This window comes from Engystomops pustulosus, unplaced genomic scaffold, assembly GCF_040894005.1.
Source record: "Engystomops pustulosus unplaced genomic scaffold, aEngPut4.maternal MAT_SCAFFOLD_983, whole genome shotgun sequence".
NCBI classification, from domain to species: Eukaryota; Metazoa; Chordata; class Amphibia; order Anura; family Leptodactylidae; genus Engystomops; species Engystomops pustulosus.
The window spans coordinates 1-18,375 of NW_027285862.1; the positions used below are offsets into that span (position 1 = coordinate 1).

At 46.1% G+C, this 18,375-nt stretch overlaps 1 protein-coding gene across 2 annotated transcripts; it reads left to right on the top strand.

Moving 5' to 3' along the window:
- The first annotated feature begins 365 nt into the window (after nt 1-365).
- LOC140112687 (uncharacterized) lies at nt 366-17,269 on the top strand. Of its 2 annotated transcripts, none has more exons than XM_072132591.1 (5): nt 366-473; nt 3,191-3,665; nt 7,198-7,254; nt 9,286-10,004; nt 16,956-17,269. In XM_072132591.1, exons 2-5 carry the CDS (start codon nt 3,240-3,242, stop codon nt 17,239-17,241), a joined length of 1,488 nt encoding a protein of 495 aa, XP_071988692.1. In that variant the 5' UTR covers nt 366-473; nt 3,191-3,239; the 3' UTR covers nt 17,242-17,269. The 2 variants fall into 2 exon arrangements, with proteins under 2 accessions (XP_071988692.1, XP_071988693.1); XM_072132592.1 differs by having other exon boundaries at nt 3,218-3,665.
- Nucleotides 17,270-18,375: the final 1,106 nt, after the last annotated feature.

Here is an 18,375-nt window from a genome sequence, read left to right on the forward strand (position 1 = left end):
GCGTTAAAAGACGCATGACCAGTTTTAATTAAGATAATTGGTAAAACCTGTCAAAAAGGGATGCGTTTTCAAAAAAGGATGCGTTTTTTAATGGACTGCTTAAAAACGGACCAAAAACGGGTTCAAAATGCCATGTGTGGCATCACCCTAAAAGAAAATATGTGAACCTACTATTAATCGAGTAGTGGAAATATACAATGACCCAAGTCAGCCCTGCACCGGGGGTCTTATTTCCAAAATCCCAAGTGATCAGTCGTTATGTGAGTGAAATTAGCTGCCGATAAGATTCAGCGATGTGCAGGTCAACCAAACTATGTAATGTCTACCAAACGTTACGCTTGGTGTTTGCCCCACACGGTTATGTTTCCATAGCAGCCATAACTGAAAAGTCATCCATTATAAACAGTGATGCATATAGATGACATGTACATATAAAGTACATATAGACAATCTGTCCATACTGCCAAAATAAGGTAAGGGTCTGTAAAGAAAATGTGCTTAAAGGGATTGTCCAACTATGAGATCATGCCATCTAGCCATCCCATAGAAGTCAATCAAGCGTCATTCTAACATTTACATTGGCGCTTCTTTTAGGGTGCAGTCACACGTTGCAGTTAAAACTACATCGCAATCTGCTTTGAGGTGGTTTTAGGTGCAGTTTTGTCAATTGAACAGGTGAAAGACATGAACTGAACGAGTGAATTTGATTTTGAAGGGGAAACCTGCTCCACAAATCTCATTCACCTGTTCAGTTCATGTCTTTCACCTGTTCAATTGACAAAACTGCACCTAAAACCACCTCAAAGCTGATTGCAATGTAGTTTTAACTGCAACGTGTGACCGCACCCTCAAGGGCCATTTGATCCCCAATTTTCCTTATTTCTGTCAGTCTTTGCCTTTAAATGATCCCTATAAAGAGGTTTTCCTATAAGGGTGATGGCACAGGTGGCGTTTTGAACCCGTTTTTGGCCCGTTTTTAAGCATTCCGTCAAAAAAACGCATGCGTTTTTGACCAGTTTGAATTAAGATAATTGGTCAAACCTGTCAAAAACGGATGCGTTTTTTTTAACGGACTGCTTAACAACGGGTTCAAAACGCCACCTGTGCCATCACCCTAACGGACACTTATTGACTAGCCACCTATCTGGTTCACCATTTAGACATCTATTGACCAGACATGTATGCCATATGTGTCCTTAGTAAGAAAACCCCTTTACATCCAGGTTGCGGTCACACGTCACGTTTAACGCATGCGTTTTGTTAACGCAAGTGTTAACAGCTGTTTAATTAGGCAAATCTCTCTTCAGCTGTTGCAGTGCGTTTTTAAACGCATGCGTTAAACGCAACGTGTGACCGCACCCTCAGCCTAAATATATATTATTAAACCCACTAGATAGGTGATAAATATTACATTAATGACTGGGCGTCTGACCACATGCTATAATGAGGAAGCATGGTCCCATCTAACCCCAAGACAAGGAGCAATTTAATTAATATGGCTCTCTAACAAAACCCTGAGGAGGCTCCTGAGGATCCCATAACTCCTATGGCTGGTGCCACACGCACCGCTTTGTCTGAATTTGAAAACGCAAACACAGACAAAGCCTCACCTACCGGGGCGGGCCGCGGCCCGATCACATCGGCGTTTCTTCAGTTGTCACAGGATCAAGACGTCACTGCTAAAAGCTCTACCTTTGCCCTCCAGGGGTTTTCTGTGAACCATAAAGTGGTGATGGAGTTTGAACGCTTCCCTCAAAATTCATGGGAATAATGGAAGGCGAATAAATTAGTGATCTGAGGGTTACAACGTAGATTAAAACCATGTTAAAACGCTACTATACTGCCAGTGTTACAACTCAAAGATGGACCCATAGTGGTAGGTTTAGACATGAAGACAACCCCTTTTTGGACATACCAGGAAGGATCCCTACTGGAGACCCCTCCTTATTGAGACATTGGGGCACATTTACTTACCCTTCCCCTCGCGATTCAGTGGTGTGTTGTCTGCCGAGGATTCGGAGCTGCCACGATTCACTAAGATCGTGTGGCCGATATCCTGCATGTGTCGCTTCCCCGCTCAGGTCCGCCGGAGTTCACCTTCTTCTTCCTGGTGCATGTAAGCGTTTGGCTTGCGACACAATTTTGAATGTTAAATCCTGGGCTTAGTCGAATCAGTCGGGTTGTTTGACGGCCACGCCCCCCCCCCCCCATTTGTGTCGCATGAAAGTCGGCGCCAAAATCCAATCGCGTGCACCAAAACACCCAGGTTAATGCGGCGCAAAACGGAGAAAGTCGGGAAACCCGACAAAAAAGTGGTCCGCGGACCCTTAGTAAATGTGCCCAGGGCCGGATTAAAGTAGGGGCTCCCGGGGCTCGAGCCCCGGGGCCCCCACCACTTTCACTTTTAAAGTGGCCCCCACCAGTTTCCCACAGTCAGCGACTTAGCTCAGCTGAGTTGCTGACTGTCTCTGTGTGTGATGCGCAGCATCACATACAGAGTCCAGGATGTCAGCTATGTCAGTGAGACACAGCTGCTATCACTGGACGAGATCGCCGACACACTGTTGCGGAGGCAGCAGGTTGTGATGGGACGCCAGCGGTGAGTGATGACATCACGCTGTCGGCGTCTGAACACTACATGCACTGGCGATCTCCCCCAGCGATGGCAGCTGTGTCTTCAGTAGTCGGCAGCTGCACGAAAACCGAGGAAGATCCTGCAGCATCGTGGGATCACTGGAAGGGAAGGTGAGGTAAGTATAAAGTTTATTATTTTGCGGCAGCCGACAGCCTATATACTACAGGGGCTGGCTGGCTATATACTTCGAAAAACAATATTGGAAGGGCCCCCACCAGTTTGTGCCCCACCACCCTTAATCCAGCCCTGAATGTGCCCCATAGTGGCAGACTCACAGCCATTAGGACATGCAGGGTTTCAGAAAATATAAGCATACCCTAAATTATTAGTGATATTCATATATGGCAGATGTAGTGTTGCTGCCATTTTGAATCCAATTAACCCAGTGAAACCTATGTAGGAACAATTCCTAAACAGTTTAGACACGAAACAACAGGATATGTAAAGGGCTGCTTATGACATCTCTTTCTGTAGGTCCTGACATATCTATGGCATGATCACAGACCCCACAACTGTTGCTGAATATTTCTTCTTAATCTGTAACTACTTTCACAGGAGCTTTTATCATCATCATTTTCTAAGGTCGATATAAAAGACCCTGAAGATGCTCAAAAACAGTAGAATTTGGGACTGCTCATCAAATTTCCTGTCATGTGAAGGTCCAACTCAAAAGCAAATGTCACGTTTCCATAATATGTCTCTACAAGTGGCCGAAACCACAGACCTAGCTGCCGATGAGAAGAAAGGCACCGGCCATGACCATGACATTGCCAGTGGTGGACTGTACGAAGACCAAACATCTGAGACCGCCAACCTTCTGCCATTCAACAGAGATGATAGTAATGATGAGGATGAACCATCGACTGGAGTTAAGTGGACCCCACTTACAGAGCATAAGAAAGTCATCCTGTACCAGTGGACAGGGTTGTCCAAGAAAACAAGTTTCCTCAAAAAAATTATAAAGGGCGACAACGAGGAAAATAAAGGGTTTGCATCGAAGGTCAAAAAGATCAAAATTCTTCAGAGCAAGGTTAGAAATGACATATTAGACATCTCCGGCTCTTTAGTTGGTAGAATTGGGGGTTGTCCCAACCAAATATGCAAATCCCTTTTCCACAGGAAAGAGGATAAAGTGTCAGATAACTGAGGATTCAACCAAGTCTCCCTTCTGGAACCCCTTTCTCCTGATCATTGGGGACTAGAGATGAGCGACACGATAGGTCGGGTTCAGCGTTTAAGTTGGACCATCAGGTCCGCTCATCTCTACTGGAGACCTTAACAGCGAGACCCCCAATGATAATCGTCATTATATAGAGCCATCATATTCCATAGCACTTTACAGATTATGGGGAACATATACATAAAAATAAGACATCACAGAGTAATAAGAATCATATGAAACAATAAGAGTGAGGGTCCTGCCCGCAAGAGCTTACAGTCTATGAGGATGAGAGGTGACACAAGAGCTTACAGTCTATGAGGATGAGAGGTGACACGAGAGCGTACAGTCTATGAGGATGAAGGGGGTGACACAAGAGCTTACAGTCTATGAGGATGAGGGGGTGACCCAAGAGCTTACAGTCTATGAGGATGAGGGGGTGACACAAGAGCTTACAATCTATGAGGATGAGGGGTGACACAAGATCTTACAGTCTATGAGGATGAGGGGGTGACACAAGAGCTTACAGTGTATGAGGATGAGGGGGTGACACAAGAGCTTACAGTCTATGAGGATGAAGGGGTGACACAAGATCTTACAGTCTATGAGGATGAGGGGGTGACACAAGAGCTTACAGTCTATGAGGATGAGGGGGTGACACAAGAGCTTACAGTCTATAAGGATGAGGGGGTGACACAAGAGCTTACAGTCTATGAGGATGAGGGGGTGACACAAGAGCACACAGTCTATGAGGATGAGGAGTGACACAAGAGCTTACAGTCTATGAGGATGAGGGGGTGACACAAGAGCTAACAGTCTATGAGGATGAGGGGGTGACACAAGAGCTTACAGTCTATGAGGATGAGGGGGTGACACAAGAGCTTACAGTCTATGAGGATGAGGGGGTGACACAAGAGCTTACAGTCTATGAGGATGAGGGGGTGACACAAGAGCTAACAGTCTATGAGGATGAGGGGGTGACACAAGAGATTACAGTCTATGAGGATGAGGGGGTGATACAAGAGCTTACAGTCTATGAGGATGAGGAGGTGACACAAGAGCTTACAGTCTATGGGGATGAGGGGGTGACACAAGAGCTTACAGTCTATGAGGATAAGGGGGTGATACAAGAGCTTACAGTTTATGAGGATGAGGAGGTGACACAAGAGCTTACAGTCTATGAGGATGAGGGGTGACACAAGAGCTTACAGTCTATGAGGATGAGTGGGTGACACAAGAGCTTACAGTATATGAGGGTGAAGGGGGTGACACAAGAGCTTACAGTCTATGAGGATGAGTGGGTGACACAAGAGCTTACAGTCTATGAGGGTGAAGGGGTGACACAAGAGCTTACAGTCTATGAGAATGAGTGGGTGACACAAGAGCTTACAGTATATGAGGGTGAAGGGGGTGACACAAGAGCTTACAGTCTATGAGGATGATGGGATGACACAAGAGCTTACAGTCTATGAGGATGATGGGGTGACACAAGAGGTATAATGATCTGATACTGTATCCCTTATCCTGTGGTAACAATCCTTTTAACTCTATCTGTGAGATCACTTCCAAACTAGCGAGATACAACAGGTTTACACAAACCCCAACCACTTTTTAGGGCAGAGTTTACTGGGACACCCCTAATTTGCCGCCATTGGGGCAGTTGATAAGTCTGCATCATAGCCCATCACTAATGTGAGTTTTAACTAGTTATAGAATTTTGCTATCCAATTAAAAAAAAATGTTGAATAGGTGATGAAGAGTTATCAGACTTTTTTAACATACTCATTCCTTACCATTTCTTATTTCTGTTTGCTGTCAGTGAATAGAATTGTTTCCACAATCTTACACTGGGGACACCAACAGTATATATTTCTCATTAGAAATAAGCAGACAAAACATGGATCATATTCCCATTCTAATCCACTTAGTTATTAAAGGAATTAAAATAATTTTTGTGCTAATAATATGATTGGTGAGGGCCCCAAGTCATTGGGGCACATTTACTAACAATCCGAATCGCGTTTTTCCGCCAGGTTTTCCGAATTTTTCCGATTTGCGCCGAAATGCCCCGGGATTTTGGCACAAGCGATCGGATTGTGGCACACAATAAATCTGTGTTGGACCCAGTACAAGCCCTGTACACATTACAAAATTATTCCCAACAAAAACTTTTATGTAATGGGCCACATTCATCTATGTGTAGTGTGCAGGGGGCGCCAGATTCAGGAATAATGGTGCACGTCCTTCATGAATCTGGTGCCCCCTGCACTGCTCCAACAGAGTGCCAATTTTTTTGCCGCACCTTTAACCTCATAATGACGTGGCCTGAAAAGGCTTTAATGACCGGGGCGTTTTTAGTGAGTTTTTGTACGTAACAGTATAAGAGCCATCATTTTTTTTTTTTTTGTGCGCTGCCTTAACATTTTTTGCTGCATTTTTTTTTGGAACACATAGTGCTAGTTAAAATGTGATAAATGTTAAAAGATTTTTTTATTGTTTTGTTTTATTTGGGGTTAAAACTGGAAAAAAGGCTTTTTTTAAAAGTTATTGTATATATTTATTACATTTTCAAATTACCATATCTCAAAATCCACATTATTGTCCTTCAGCGCTATGCAGTGAAGAGCGGAGAAGGGAGAAGCGAAAATAAACCGCATTTCCCTTCTCCCTAGGGTGAAGGTCCTGATTCATTGATTAGCTGTCAACTAGATGTCACTAGACGTCACTGCAGACTCCAGTCAAAGAGGAGTTAACATAAGACGTGCAACACAATTGAACGTTGAACACTGCATGATAAATGTGGCGCAAGGTCTGATTGTGCACTGGAATGCCCCTTCCGTGCACAATTTTATGTTGCGTCTGGTATAGTGCAGCCGTGACACACTGGGGCAAATTTACTAACCCGTCCTGACGCGTTCCCCGAAAGTGCATTGTCCAACCGGAATGCACTGTGCCGTGATTCACTATGAGTGTCGCTTCCCCGCTCAGTTCCTCCAGAATTCACCTTCTTCTTCCTGGTGCATGTAACTGCTTGATTTTGCCACACAACTTGAAAGGTAAATCCCGCATTCAGTCCAAATGAGTCGGATGGTCAGGCCCCCCCCCCATTTCTGTCGCATGAAAGCCAGGCAGCCGCGCCACACTCCTATCACGTGAGACACAATCCCCAGTTAAATACCTGTCACAGTGGCGCGATTTCCGAAAACTTAGGAAAATCCAAAGAATGTGTGGCCATGGACGCTTATTAAACAAGCCCCAATGTGTCACTTTATATATACATGTGTAACTGGTGCAGGGGCTTTATAAATGTGGACCAGTTTTGTTTTGTTGCACACTTTATCTGGGTCTAGTCAGTGAAATGTCTTCACTTTTGAGGAATATTTCTTGTTTGATTTACACACAGACAGAAGACCAGAGCCCTCGGTTCAGCCAGGAGAAGACATCTAGACTTAATCATATGGTATAGTATCCAGGCAATCCCCGGGTTACGTACAAAATAGGTTCTGTAGGTTTGTTCTTAAGTTGAATTTGTATGTAAGTTGGAACTGTATATTTTATAATTGTAACACCAGGCAATTTTTTTTTGGTCTCTGTGACAATTGGATTTTAAAAATGTCATAAGAACCAGGATTAAGAATAAAGCTTTATTACAGACACCTGTGATAACTGTTATAGCTATTTATTGTAGCCTAGGGCTAAGGTACAGTACAATTATCAAAATCCAGAGGTCCGTTTGTAACTAGGGGTCGTCTGTAAGTCGGGTGTTCTTAAGTAGGAGACAGCTGTATAAAGTCAAGGAGGAGGAGAGTTCAACACTGAAGTCAAGATGGGGAGCTCTAAACGCCTCCTCCTCTGACATATGAATTATAGAGATCTGGTTAGTAATGTCTCTGGATGCAGAACCATCAAGGGGCATACTAAGGAAGGGAGAGCTTGACTTCAGTGTTAAAATCTCCTGCTCCGTGACTTTATATTACATCTCTCTTCAAAGTAGATTTTCTGGATGATGCCCCCACATTGAGTCATGAAAGAAAAATGATCTAGGAGGTGTGCCAGCTGCTTGACAACATACTGATACTGGTTTATTAAGTCAATTTCTGCTGACAGGTTCCCTTTAGGGCTCATTCACACAGACTTGTCTGCTGCACATCTATAAAAATAGTCATCCGTTTTGTGTCAGTGTTGCATTGGCATCATTTTACTACGTACGTATAGTATGTGTTGATATAATTTTTTCATGTCATATAATTTTTTCATATTAAAAGCAAAAAATTAGACGGAAAAACACCTAGTTCCCGCAGCATACTGACATAAAAAAAAGTATGTGTGAATGAGCCCTAATAGCAGTGGTCTGCCCCAGTAATTCCAGCTAGAGATTCCCCAAGCACTGCACCGCTATATATGACCAACAGTCCTGACAAGTTGATTTTGGTATGAAAAAATTACAGAGATTTTTACGAAAGTGTTGCTACCTACCCAATGGGAGTAACTTATCACCACATTTTCTGGTTTCTTTTACTACCTTAAGATACGTATTTGTCCCAGTTGAGCCACAGACCAATAAGCCTCAAAAAGAAGTAAATAAAACTAGACAAGGTGACAGATCACCCCACTATCTACAGTTCTGCCAGAAGCTGACAAAATGTCAGTCTACTGTGCATGGTCCAACAAACAATAACCAGGCCATTACAGGCCGTCTTACGCTCCCTGCTCCCTCAGCACTTCCCCCGCCCTATTCCTGCTTTAATCACATGGCAGCAGCACACAGTAGGAGGAGGAAGTCCTGAGGGAGCAGGAGGGAGGGTGAGATAGTGGGGCTCTGGTAGAGCCCATCTGACTCATTAGCATAAGTTGATTTTAGAAGGAAGGAGGCCATGGATAACAAATATAAGAAGATTACCACAGACACGGTGGGGCACATTTACTTACCCGATCCCCAATCCGGACTGTCCGACGAGGATGAACTCTGCCGCGATTCATGAAGATCGTGCACCTGATATCCTGCATGTGTCGCTTCCCCGATCAGGTCCGCCGGAGTTCACCTTCTTCTTCCTGGTGTATGTAAGGGCATGGATTGCGACAGAAATTTAAATGTAAAATCCTGCATGTAGTCCGAATCCATAGGATCGTCCGACGGCCCTCCCCCCATTTCGATTGCGACATAAACCGTGTCTCGTGTGACACAATCCCTGGCGTGATCCCCGAAAAGTCGGGAAACCCGACAAAAATGTGGCTGTGGGACCCTTAGTAAATAAGCCCCAGTATCTTGATCTTTGAGTAAGTGTCCCTGGTTTATCATGATGGATTTTGATGGTAGATTTCCATTAATTGTAGAGGATCCAGGACATAAAAAAAACTGGTGGTATGACTTAAAAACTATATATACTCACAGAAATTTTTTAAAAATCTATATATTACATATATTTGTATGTTTTATTTTAGCTTTTTTTGTTTATTTTACCCATTGTGTTGTGTTGTTTGCTCGTCGTAGATGGAATCCTTTAGGCGGAGAAGCAGCAAATCTGCAGTCAATAAGACCGATTCAGTAGAAGGTGATCTAGCAGAGAATACACAAGGTCCAGAATGGGCAGAGGATGTCTCTGTAAGGTCATATTTCATGCAGGAGATCTCAGAGACAGATGAGAAACTTCCTCTGAAAGACACCATTAAGCTGGAAGACAAAACAGTATGTATAAATGTCTTTCCTAAAGATGACCAGCACCAGGCTGCGCAAGAAGTAGAAAAACGGAACCATCCGATCACCGCAGAAATCAATCGCAAGCAGCTTTCTCCGAAGAAGATTTTGGAACCACAAGGAGGTCAACTCAGCCATCAGCTAGACATGGTTGATGCTGATGCAAATGAAGATGGTGCCAGCCACCAGTCAGTCGATGGTCCCCACCGTCCCCACAACCAACTCCTCTCCAGTCACCAACCTGCATCAGATACCTGCACAGCTCAACACATGGCTCCATATTCTGATGACCCATCATCGTCCATGGTCACATCTTCTGCTCTTGAGGAAACCTCTAGCCTAGAGGGAGGAATGGCAATGATTGAGTCACTGGATAGTACTGAGGCCTTCATGAGAGAAATCACTGCAGTAAAAAACAGACAGGATACCCTAGAAAATGAATTCCTGCAACTAAGAAGCAGACACCATTCTGACAATAACATTATCACGGAGTTACTGTGGGAACAACATCTCCGGTAGGTTGGTTTGATGTTAAAGGGCAATTTGGGTGAATTGTCTTCTGTAACAATGATGCTTAGTGTACAATATGAGAATGAATTACAATACTACATTGGGTGAAAAGAGAAAATCTTCTTGTTGGTCGCTAAACAATTATATCTACAGCAGGATAAAGTGTGCACGTTGTCAGTGACATGCCTGGTGCTGTACAGGCGCAGTCTACATCCTCTCCTCTGCACTTATATATGCCTTACCCCTGTATCTATCGCCCTTCATGTGTATATAACAATAGCTGATAGATGTTATGTACTTACCCGAGATACGTATCAGACCTTGAATTCTGCAGTCAAGAATTGGATGCAACCAAACATTAGGGGTTACATTGGGGAAATAGATTAGATGCTGGTCTATGTCTTATGCACGGTATTTCCAGCTTAGACATTTATAATATACGGTAGTCACAGGATACGCCAGACATTTCATAAGACAATGAATGGACATTTCCCATTCTATGGTACGATTATGAAATGTATTTTTTTACTCACTATAAGATGTATCAATAGCCATTGGAAGTACAACAGGTTATTTTAAACTGGGATGATAATAGCGCCACCTGGTGGAAAAATAAGTTTTACTGTTAAAGGGACCAATGTAAGTGATCACTGAGGGTCCGACTGCTGAAAACCCCACATATCATGAAAACAAGACCCCCAGGAATCCGGAGAATGGGGTTCCCATTCTCAACAATAGGTGCAGGGCAGGTCGAGCGTGTGTCCTGATGGAAAGTGTGGAGCTCAAAGCTGGGTATTTAGGGCACCCCCATTGACTATAACGGAGAATTCAGGAGATACCCTGTTTCCCCTAAAATAAGACATCCCCTGAAAATAAGACCTAGTGCAATTTTGTTCAGGCTTAGAAATATAAGGCCTCCCCTGAAAATAAGACCTAGCGGCCGCCATAGCAGCAGCTCCCCCCGCGCCATACATGTGATACCAGCAGCTCCCAGGATAAGAAGGGTCATTTATGGAAAGTGCTTTTACTAAACATGAGAGATTGTGGCCAATGATTCTAAGAAATACAGCATGAAATTCAGAGTTTGGAGATTTATAGGAATGCTAGAGAAGTAGATTTTTTTGTCCACCAATAAATGTAAATTCTTGTTCATGGAAAAATAAGACATCCCCTGAAAAGAAGACCTAGTGCCTCTTAAGAAGCAAAAATTTATATAAGACACTGAGGGTCATTTACTAAGGGCCGATTCACGCTTTCCCGACGTGTTACCCGAATATTTCCGATTTGCGCCGATTTCCCCTGAATTGCCCCGGGATTTTGGCGCACACGATCGTATTTTGGCTCATCGGCGCCGGCATGCACGCAACGGAAATCGGGGGGCGTGGCCGAACGAAAACCCGACGGATTCGGAAAAAATTGCGAAAATTGCACTTACCTTCACTCAGCCCGGCTCGGTGTATTCCAGTGCGTTCCGACGTCGTGGACGTGGTGGACGTCGGAGGAACTACCTTGATAACCCAGCCGGACCCGAATCCAGCGCAGAGAACGCGCCGCTGGATCGCGAATGGGCCGGGTAAGTAAATCTGCCCCACTGTCTTATTTTCGGGGAAACAGGGTAGCAGAGACATGTGCTGGGACTACAAAACTATTGAATGGAGGATCAGAATGCATGCTCAACCTGCCGCTTCACCCAGTAGTGTGATCGGACCCCTATTCCTTGGATTGCTTGGGCCATAGCAGTCGGACCCTCACCAAAATCTTTTCATCTCCTATCCTGTGGATTGGGGATAACTTCAAAAATTGGGACAACCCCTTTAAATACCCACAACCTTTTAATATACGAATGACAAATAATACAGCTACCAACAGGGCCGGATTATAGGCGGGGCTCCCGGGGCTCGAGCCCCGGGGCCCCCACCATCTTGCCCCCACAGGGGGCCCCCACCATATCGCGTCCCTCCGGGCCCTGACTCCTCAGCCGCCACCTCCCTGAGCGGTCTGCCCGGCACAGGTGACCGCCTCCCCGCATATCCCCCTGCATGGCCTCCCCGCCCACCTGTCCGGCCCCCGGCACAGTTACCATATGTCCGCCCGCCCTTCACCTGCATGGCCGAGCCCACTGCCGCAGGTTCCCACCTCCCTGCCCGCCAGAACAAGCAGCCTTACCCCGCATCCCCCTGCGCGCCACCCCCCCCCCTGCCCGAACAGACAGCCGTCCTCCGCTTAACAGGCCCGGAGCAAGCGCAGCCATCCTCCGCATCCCCATCCCCCCCCACCCCGTCCTCAGCATCTCCCCGCTGCCACCAGCCCAAACTCCGCGCCAGTACGAGCAGCCGTCCTCCGCATCCCCCCGCCAGCCCGCCCCCGCCGGAACAAGTGCAGCCATCCTCCGCATCCCGCCACCGATAAAGCGCCCCCCCCCCTGACCCCCCCCCCCCCCGCGCGCGCGCGCGCGCGCGCGCGCCGGAACAAGCAGCCCGCTCCCCCCTCCCCGGCCTAACAAACAGAACAAGCGCAGCCATCCTCCGCATCCCGCCGCCGATACCACCGCCCCCCCACTCCGCGCCGGTACGAGTAGCCGTCCTCCGTATCCCCCCGCTGCCACCAGCCCACCCCCGCCGGGACAAGCGCTGCCATCTTCCGCATCCCGACGCCGATACCGCCCCCCACCCCGCGCCGGTACGAGCAACCGTCCTCCGCATCCCCCTCCCCGGCCTAACAAACGACCCCCCCCCCCTCCCGTCCTAACAAGTAACCGACCAACATCCCCGTCCTAACAAGCACCCTCCGAACACTTTCCTGACCCGATCACCCCAAAAGGGTAAGTATACATTACATATGTATTTATCTGTGTGTATATATATTATGTATATTGTGTGTATATATGTATATACAGTATATATGTGTATATATGCATCTACTGTGTATATAAAGTGTATATTTGTATATACTGTGTATATGTGTATATACGCATCTACTGTGAATATGTGTATATACGCATCTACTGTGTATATACTGTGTATATATGTATATACTGTGTACATACTGTGTATATGTGCATATCGGCGGCGGGATGCGGAGGATGGCTGCACTTGTTCCGGCGGGGGCGGGCTGGCGGGGGGATGCGGAGGACGGCTGCTCGTACTGGCGCGGAGTTTGGGCTGGTGGCAGCGGGGAGATGCTGAGGACGGGGTGGGGGGGGATGGGAATGCGGAGGATGGCTGCGCTTGCTACGGCGCCTGTTAAGCGGAGGACGGCTGTCTGTTCGGGCAGGGGGGGGGGTGGCGCGCGGGGGGATGCGGGGTAAGGCTGCTTGTTCTGGCGGGCAGGGAGGCGGGAACCTGCGGCAGTGGGCTCGGCCATGCAGGTGAAGGGCGGGCGGACATATGGTAACTGTGCCGGGGGCCGGACAGGTGGGCGGGGAGGCCATGCAGGGGGATATGCGGGGAGGCGGTCACCTGTGCCGGGCAGACCGCTCAGGGAGGTGGCGGCTGAGGAGTCAGGGCCCGGAGGGACGCGATATGGTGGGGGCCCCCTGTGGGGGCAAGATGGTGGGGGCCCCGGGGCTCGAGCCCCGGGAGCCCCGCCTATAATCCGGCCCTGTGTATATATATTATGTATATTGTGTGTATATATGTATATACAGTGTATATGTGTATATATGCATCTACTGTGTATATAAAGTGTATATTTGTATATACTGTGTATATGTGTATATACGCATCTACTGTGAATATGTGTATATATGCATCTACTGTGTATATACTGTGTATATATGTATATACTGTGTACATACTGTGTATATGTGCATCTACTGTGTATATGTGTATATACTGTGTATATATGCATCTACTGTGTATATGTGTATATATGTAAATACTGTGTATAGATGAATATACTGTATTTATACACACATATATTTGTATAAGCATATATATGTGCAGATTTAAATATATGCATATATATATATATATATATATATATATATATATGATGTATGTTTATGTTTATATGCTGTGTATATGGTATGTATGTATATGCTCTGTATACTGAATGTGTGTGTGTATTTCCCGTATGTGTGGGAAAATGCTGTATGTGTGTGTATATACTTTATGAGTTTGTGTATACTCTGTGTATTAGTGTATAAATGTATATGGGTATACTTGTGTATGTATGTGTATATATATATGTGTATATATATATATATATATATATATATATATACACATAAAGTATATATGGGTGCAAGCATACGAGTGTAGAACTTTATGTGTGTATATAAAGGTGTGTATATATCAGTGTATAAATGTGTGTAATTGTATAAACTGCGGGACTGCATGTCTGGTGCGGGCTGGGGTGTATGTTAAATGGGACAGCATATCTGGTAGGGGTGAAGGTAGATACAAAGATGTGTTACTGGGGATGAGGCGGCTGTATGTAGCTGTGTTACTGGGGGCGAGGCGGCTGTATGTAGCTGTGTTACTGGGGACGAGGCGGCTGTATGTAGCTGTGTGTGTGTGTGGGGATGAGCTGTGTGTATGTAGCTGTGTGTGTGTGTGGGGATGAGCTGTGTGTCTGTAGCTGTGTGTGTGTGTGGGGATGAGGCGGCTGTATGTAGCTGTGTTACTGGGGACGAGGCGGCTGTATGTAGCTGTGTTACTGGGGACGAGGCGGCTGTATGTAGCTGTGTTACTGGGGATGAGGCGGCTGTATGTAGCTGTGTTACTGGAGATGAGGCGGCTGTAAGTAGCTGTATTACTGGGGATGAGGCGGCTGTATGTAGCTGTGTTACTGGGGGCGAGGCGGCTGTATGTAGCTGTGTTACTGGGGATGAGGCGGCTGTAAGTAGCTGTATTACTGGGGATGAGGCGGCTGTAAGTAGCTGTATTACTGGGGATGAGGCGGCTGTATGTAGCTGTGTTACAGGGGATGAGGCAGCTGTATGTAGCTGTGTTACTGGGGGTGAGGAGGCTGTATGTAGCTGTGTTACAGGGGATGAGGCGGCTGTATGTAGCTGTGTTACAGGGGATGAGGCGGCTGTATGTAGCTGTGTTACTGGGGGCGAGGCGGCTGTATGTATCTGTGTTACTGGGGGCGAGGCGGCTGTGTGTAGCTGTGTTACTGGGGATGAGGCGGCTGTATGTAGCTGTGTTACTGGGGATGAGGCGGCTGTAAGTAGCTATGTTACTGGGGGCGAGGTGGCTGTATGTAGCTGTGTTACTAGGGATGAGGCGGCTTTATTTAGCTGTGTTACTGGGGGTGAAGTGGCTGTATGTAGCTGTGTTACTGCTGAGATAGTGGAAAGTGAGCAGGAGGACGTGTATGCACGCTGCACACAGTGGGGACCTCCACCAGATTTTGTGCCCAGGGGCCCCCACCAACCTTAATCCGGCCCTGGCTACCAATAACCCTTTCCTGGTGCAATATAGAAAACTCTCTGCTGTGTACAAATACTAGTAGTATACTAAACAAGACAGTACTGATATTACTGTATAAATGCAAGCAGTTCGCATCATCGCAGCATTGAAGAGTACCTGCCATTTAAATTAACCCACACAAAATAAATACTTTATTAAAACTATCATTAAAGAGCATTGCCCCTATACCTAAATAGTTTCATCTCCATGGTTAAAAAAATCAGTTTGAAAACGTATTTTCAACTCAGCTGAGATGAGTCCAGCAGTCTCCATGGAGGATAAGGAGTAGTGTAAGTCCATGGAGGCTGCTGTCATTTCATGTGATCAGATACATACATAGGGTAGACATTGCAAATGTAACTGGATGAAGGACATCACATGACATTAAGTGCTGAGAAGAGCCATGGGAGATGGGGAGGAGTAGACGGGAGGGGCTGGCCGAGCAGGCCACACCCCCTCTGATGCCAGGTAATATAAAATAAATTTGATTTATGGGGATGTAATAGAGATTTATGGGGATGTAGCTCAAAAAAGGGAATCAGTTAGTTAATAGGGCTCTATGGGAACCTAGCTGCATTTCTGAAGATGTGGTGACAGGTTCGCTTTAAGCTTATCGTTTAGACTTTACTGAGCAAATAGGGAATCTACATAAATAAAGCGCAGCCTTACATTCCCTAAAAATGGGATCTGCCTTGACATAGGTGGGACATACGTCTCTGACCCCCCTGCACTCCCAGCCGGACTGGCAGTGCCAAGACTAGGGGAACCAGAAGCCAGAGCAGCATAAGTGTACTTGTAATGAGACATTTTTAATGTCTCTCCGGCCTCTGATCCCAGGGGGTAACCAGGGTTTCTGGAAAACCCCATTAAAAATATTGGGGCAGATTTACTTACACGGTCCAGTCGCAATCCAGTGGTGGGTTCTCCGACGCTGATTCGGGTCCGGGATTCACTAAGGTCGTGCGCCCGATGTCCACCAGGTGTCGCTGCTGCGCTGAAGTCCGCTGGAGTTCACCATCCGTTGCTGGGTGCAGGTAAGTGCGTGTCAAGCGACACATTTTTTTTAAATACGGCGGTTTTTCCGAATCCGTCGGGTTTTCCGACGGTCACGCTCCCCGATTTCCGTCGCATGCATGCCGGCGTCGATGCTCCACAATCCGATCGCGTGCGCCAAAAACTCGGGGCAATTTGCTGCAAAACGGTAATTTTCTGGAAACCCGAGTACAAATAGTGATTCGGACCCTTAGTAAATGACCCCCCATTGTCTTAATTTCTAGAGCAGATTGATTGCTATCAGTAACATGACCAGCGAAGGGTAAAAGCCACTGCTCCAGATACATAATATGGTAAGTGTGCCAGGACTAATCTTATGACTAAATGTTGCCTTTCAGTAGTTATAGTGATATCCATTGACTTATTTAACAAGAACGCTTATGAATATGTATAACCATTTTATTGTATAGTATTTCTTGGTATAGTTCATCTAGTTATGTTGATAAGAACCTCTCTGAGATTAGTTTCCTTTGTGCACAATGACAGGTACAGTCAGCTACTGGTTAATATGAACGACCTCCGGGAGCAACAGAACACGGATATAGTCAATATGAAGGATGTGGTTCTCTTCATGGAGGAAAAGATGGCTTACCAGTCCTACGAGCGGGCCAGGGACATTTGGGTCAGTGTACAGCTCCTTGTATCCATATATACAGCACATAATGCCAACCAGTCATGGAAATCATTTCTTACAGCAGTCTACAGGGCCGATACAGTTTGCCACATTTCAGGCTTCAAATATAAAGATATAAAATTGTCATTTTTTTGGTGAAGAATCAACACCAAGTGGGAAACAATTGTGGAGTGGAACAAAATGTTTTGGATATTTTAAACTTTTGTAAAAAAAATAATAAACTGAAAAAGTAGGACGTGTAATATTATTCGGCCCCTTAAGTTAATACTTTGTGGCGCCACCTTTTTTTGTGATTACAGCTGCAGTCGCTTGGGGTATGAGGTCTCTAGCAGTTTTGCACATCCAGAGACTGAAATTCTTGCCTATCCTTCCTTGGAAAACAGCTGGAGCTCAGTGAGGTTGGATGGAGAGTGTTTTTGCAGTTTTTAGCTCTTTCCACAGATTCTCCATTGGATTCAGGTCTGGACTGTGACTTGGCCATTCTAATACCTGGATACGTTCATTTGTGAACCTTCCATTGTAGATTTTGCTTTATGTTTGGGATCATTGTCTTGTTGGAAAGATAAATCTCCCTCCAAGTCTCAGGTCTTTTGCAGACTCCAACAGGTTTTCTTCCAAAATGCTCCTGTATTTGGCTCTATCCATCTTCCCATCAATTTTAACCATCTTCCCTGTCCCTGCTGAAGAAAAGCCCAAAGCATGATTCTGCCACCACCATGTGTGACAGTGGGGATGGTGCCACCACCATGTGTGACAGTGGGGATGGTGCCACCTTGTGTGACAGTGGGGATGGTGCCACCACCATGTGTGACAGTGGGGATGGTGCCACCACCGTGTGTGACAGTGGGGTTGGTGCCACCTTGTGTGACAGTGGGGATGATGCCACCACCTTGTGTGACAGTGGGGATGGTGCCACCACCTTGTGTGCCAGTGGGGATGATGCCACCACCTTGTGTGACAGTGGGGATGGTGCCACCACCTTGTGTGACAGTGGGGAAGGTGTATTCAGGGTGATGAGCTGTTGTGCTTTTACGCCAAACATTTGTCATTGAGGCCAAAAAGTTGGATTTATCTGAGCAGAGCGCCTTCTTCCAAGTTTGGTGTCTCCCCCCCGGTGGCTTGTGGCAAACTTTAAACAAGACTTTTCATGGATATCTTTGAGAAATGGCTTTCTTCTTGCCGCTTTTCGATAAAGGCCAGATTTGTGCAGAGTACGACTGATTGTTGTCCTATGGACACCTCAGCTGTAGCTCTCTGCAGTTCATCCAGTGT

Coding starts and splice junctions, on each gene's coding strand:
- LOC140112687 (XM_072132591.1), top strand. CDS start 3,240: ATGCTCAAAAACAGTAGAATTTGGGACTGCTCATCAAATTTCCTGTCA. Junction 7,255..9,285: donor CATCTAGACTTAATCATATG/GTATAGTATCCA, acceptor TGCTCGTCGTAG/ATGGAATCCTTTAGGCGGAG. Junction 10,005..16,955: donor CTGTGGGAACAACATCTCCG/GTAGGTTGGTTT, acceptor GCACAATGACAG/GTACAGTCAGCTACTGGTTA.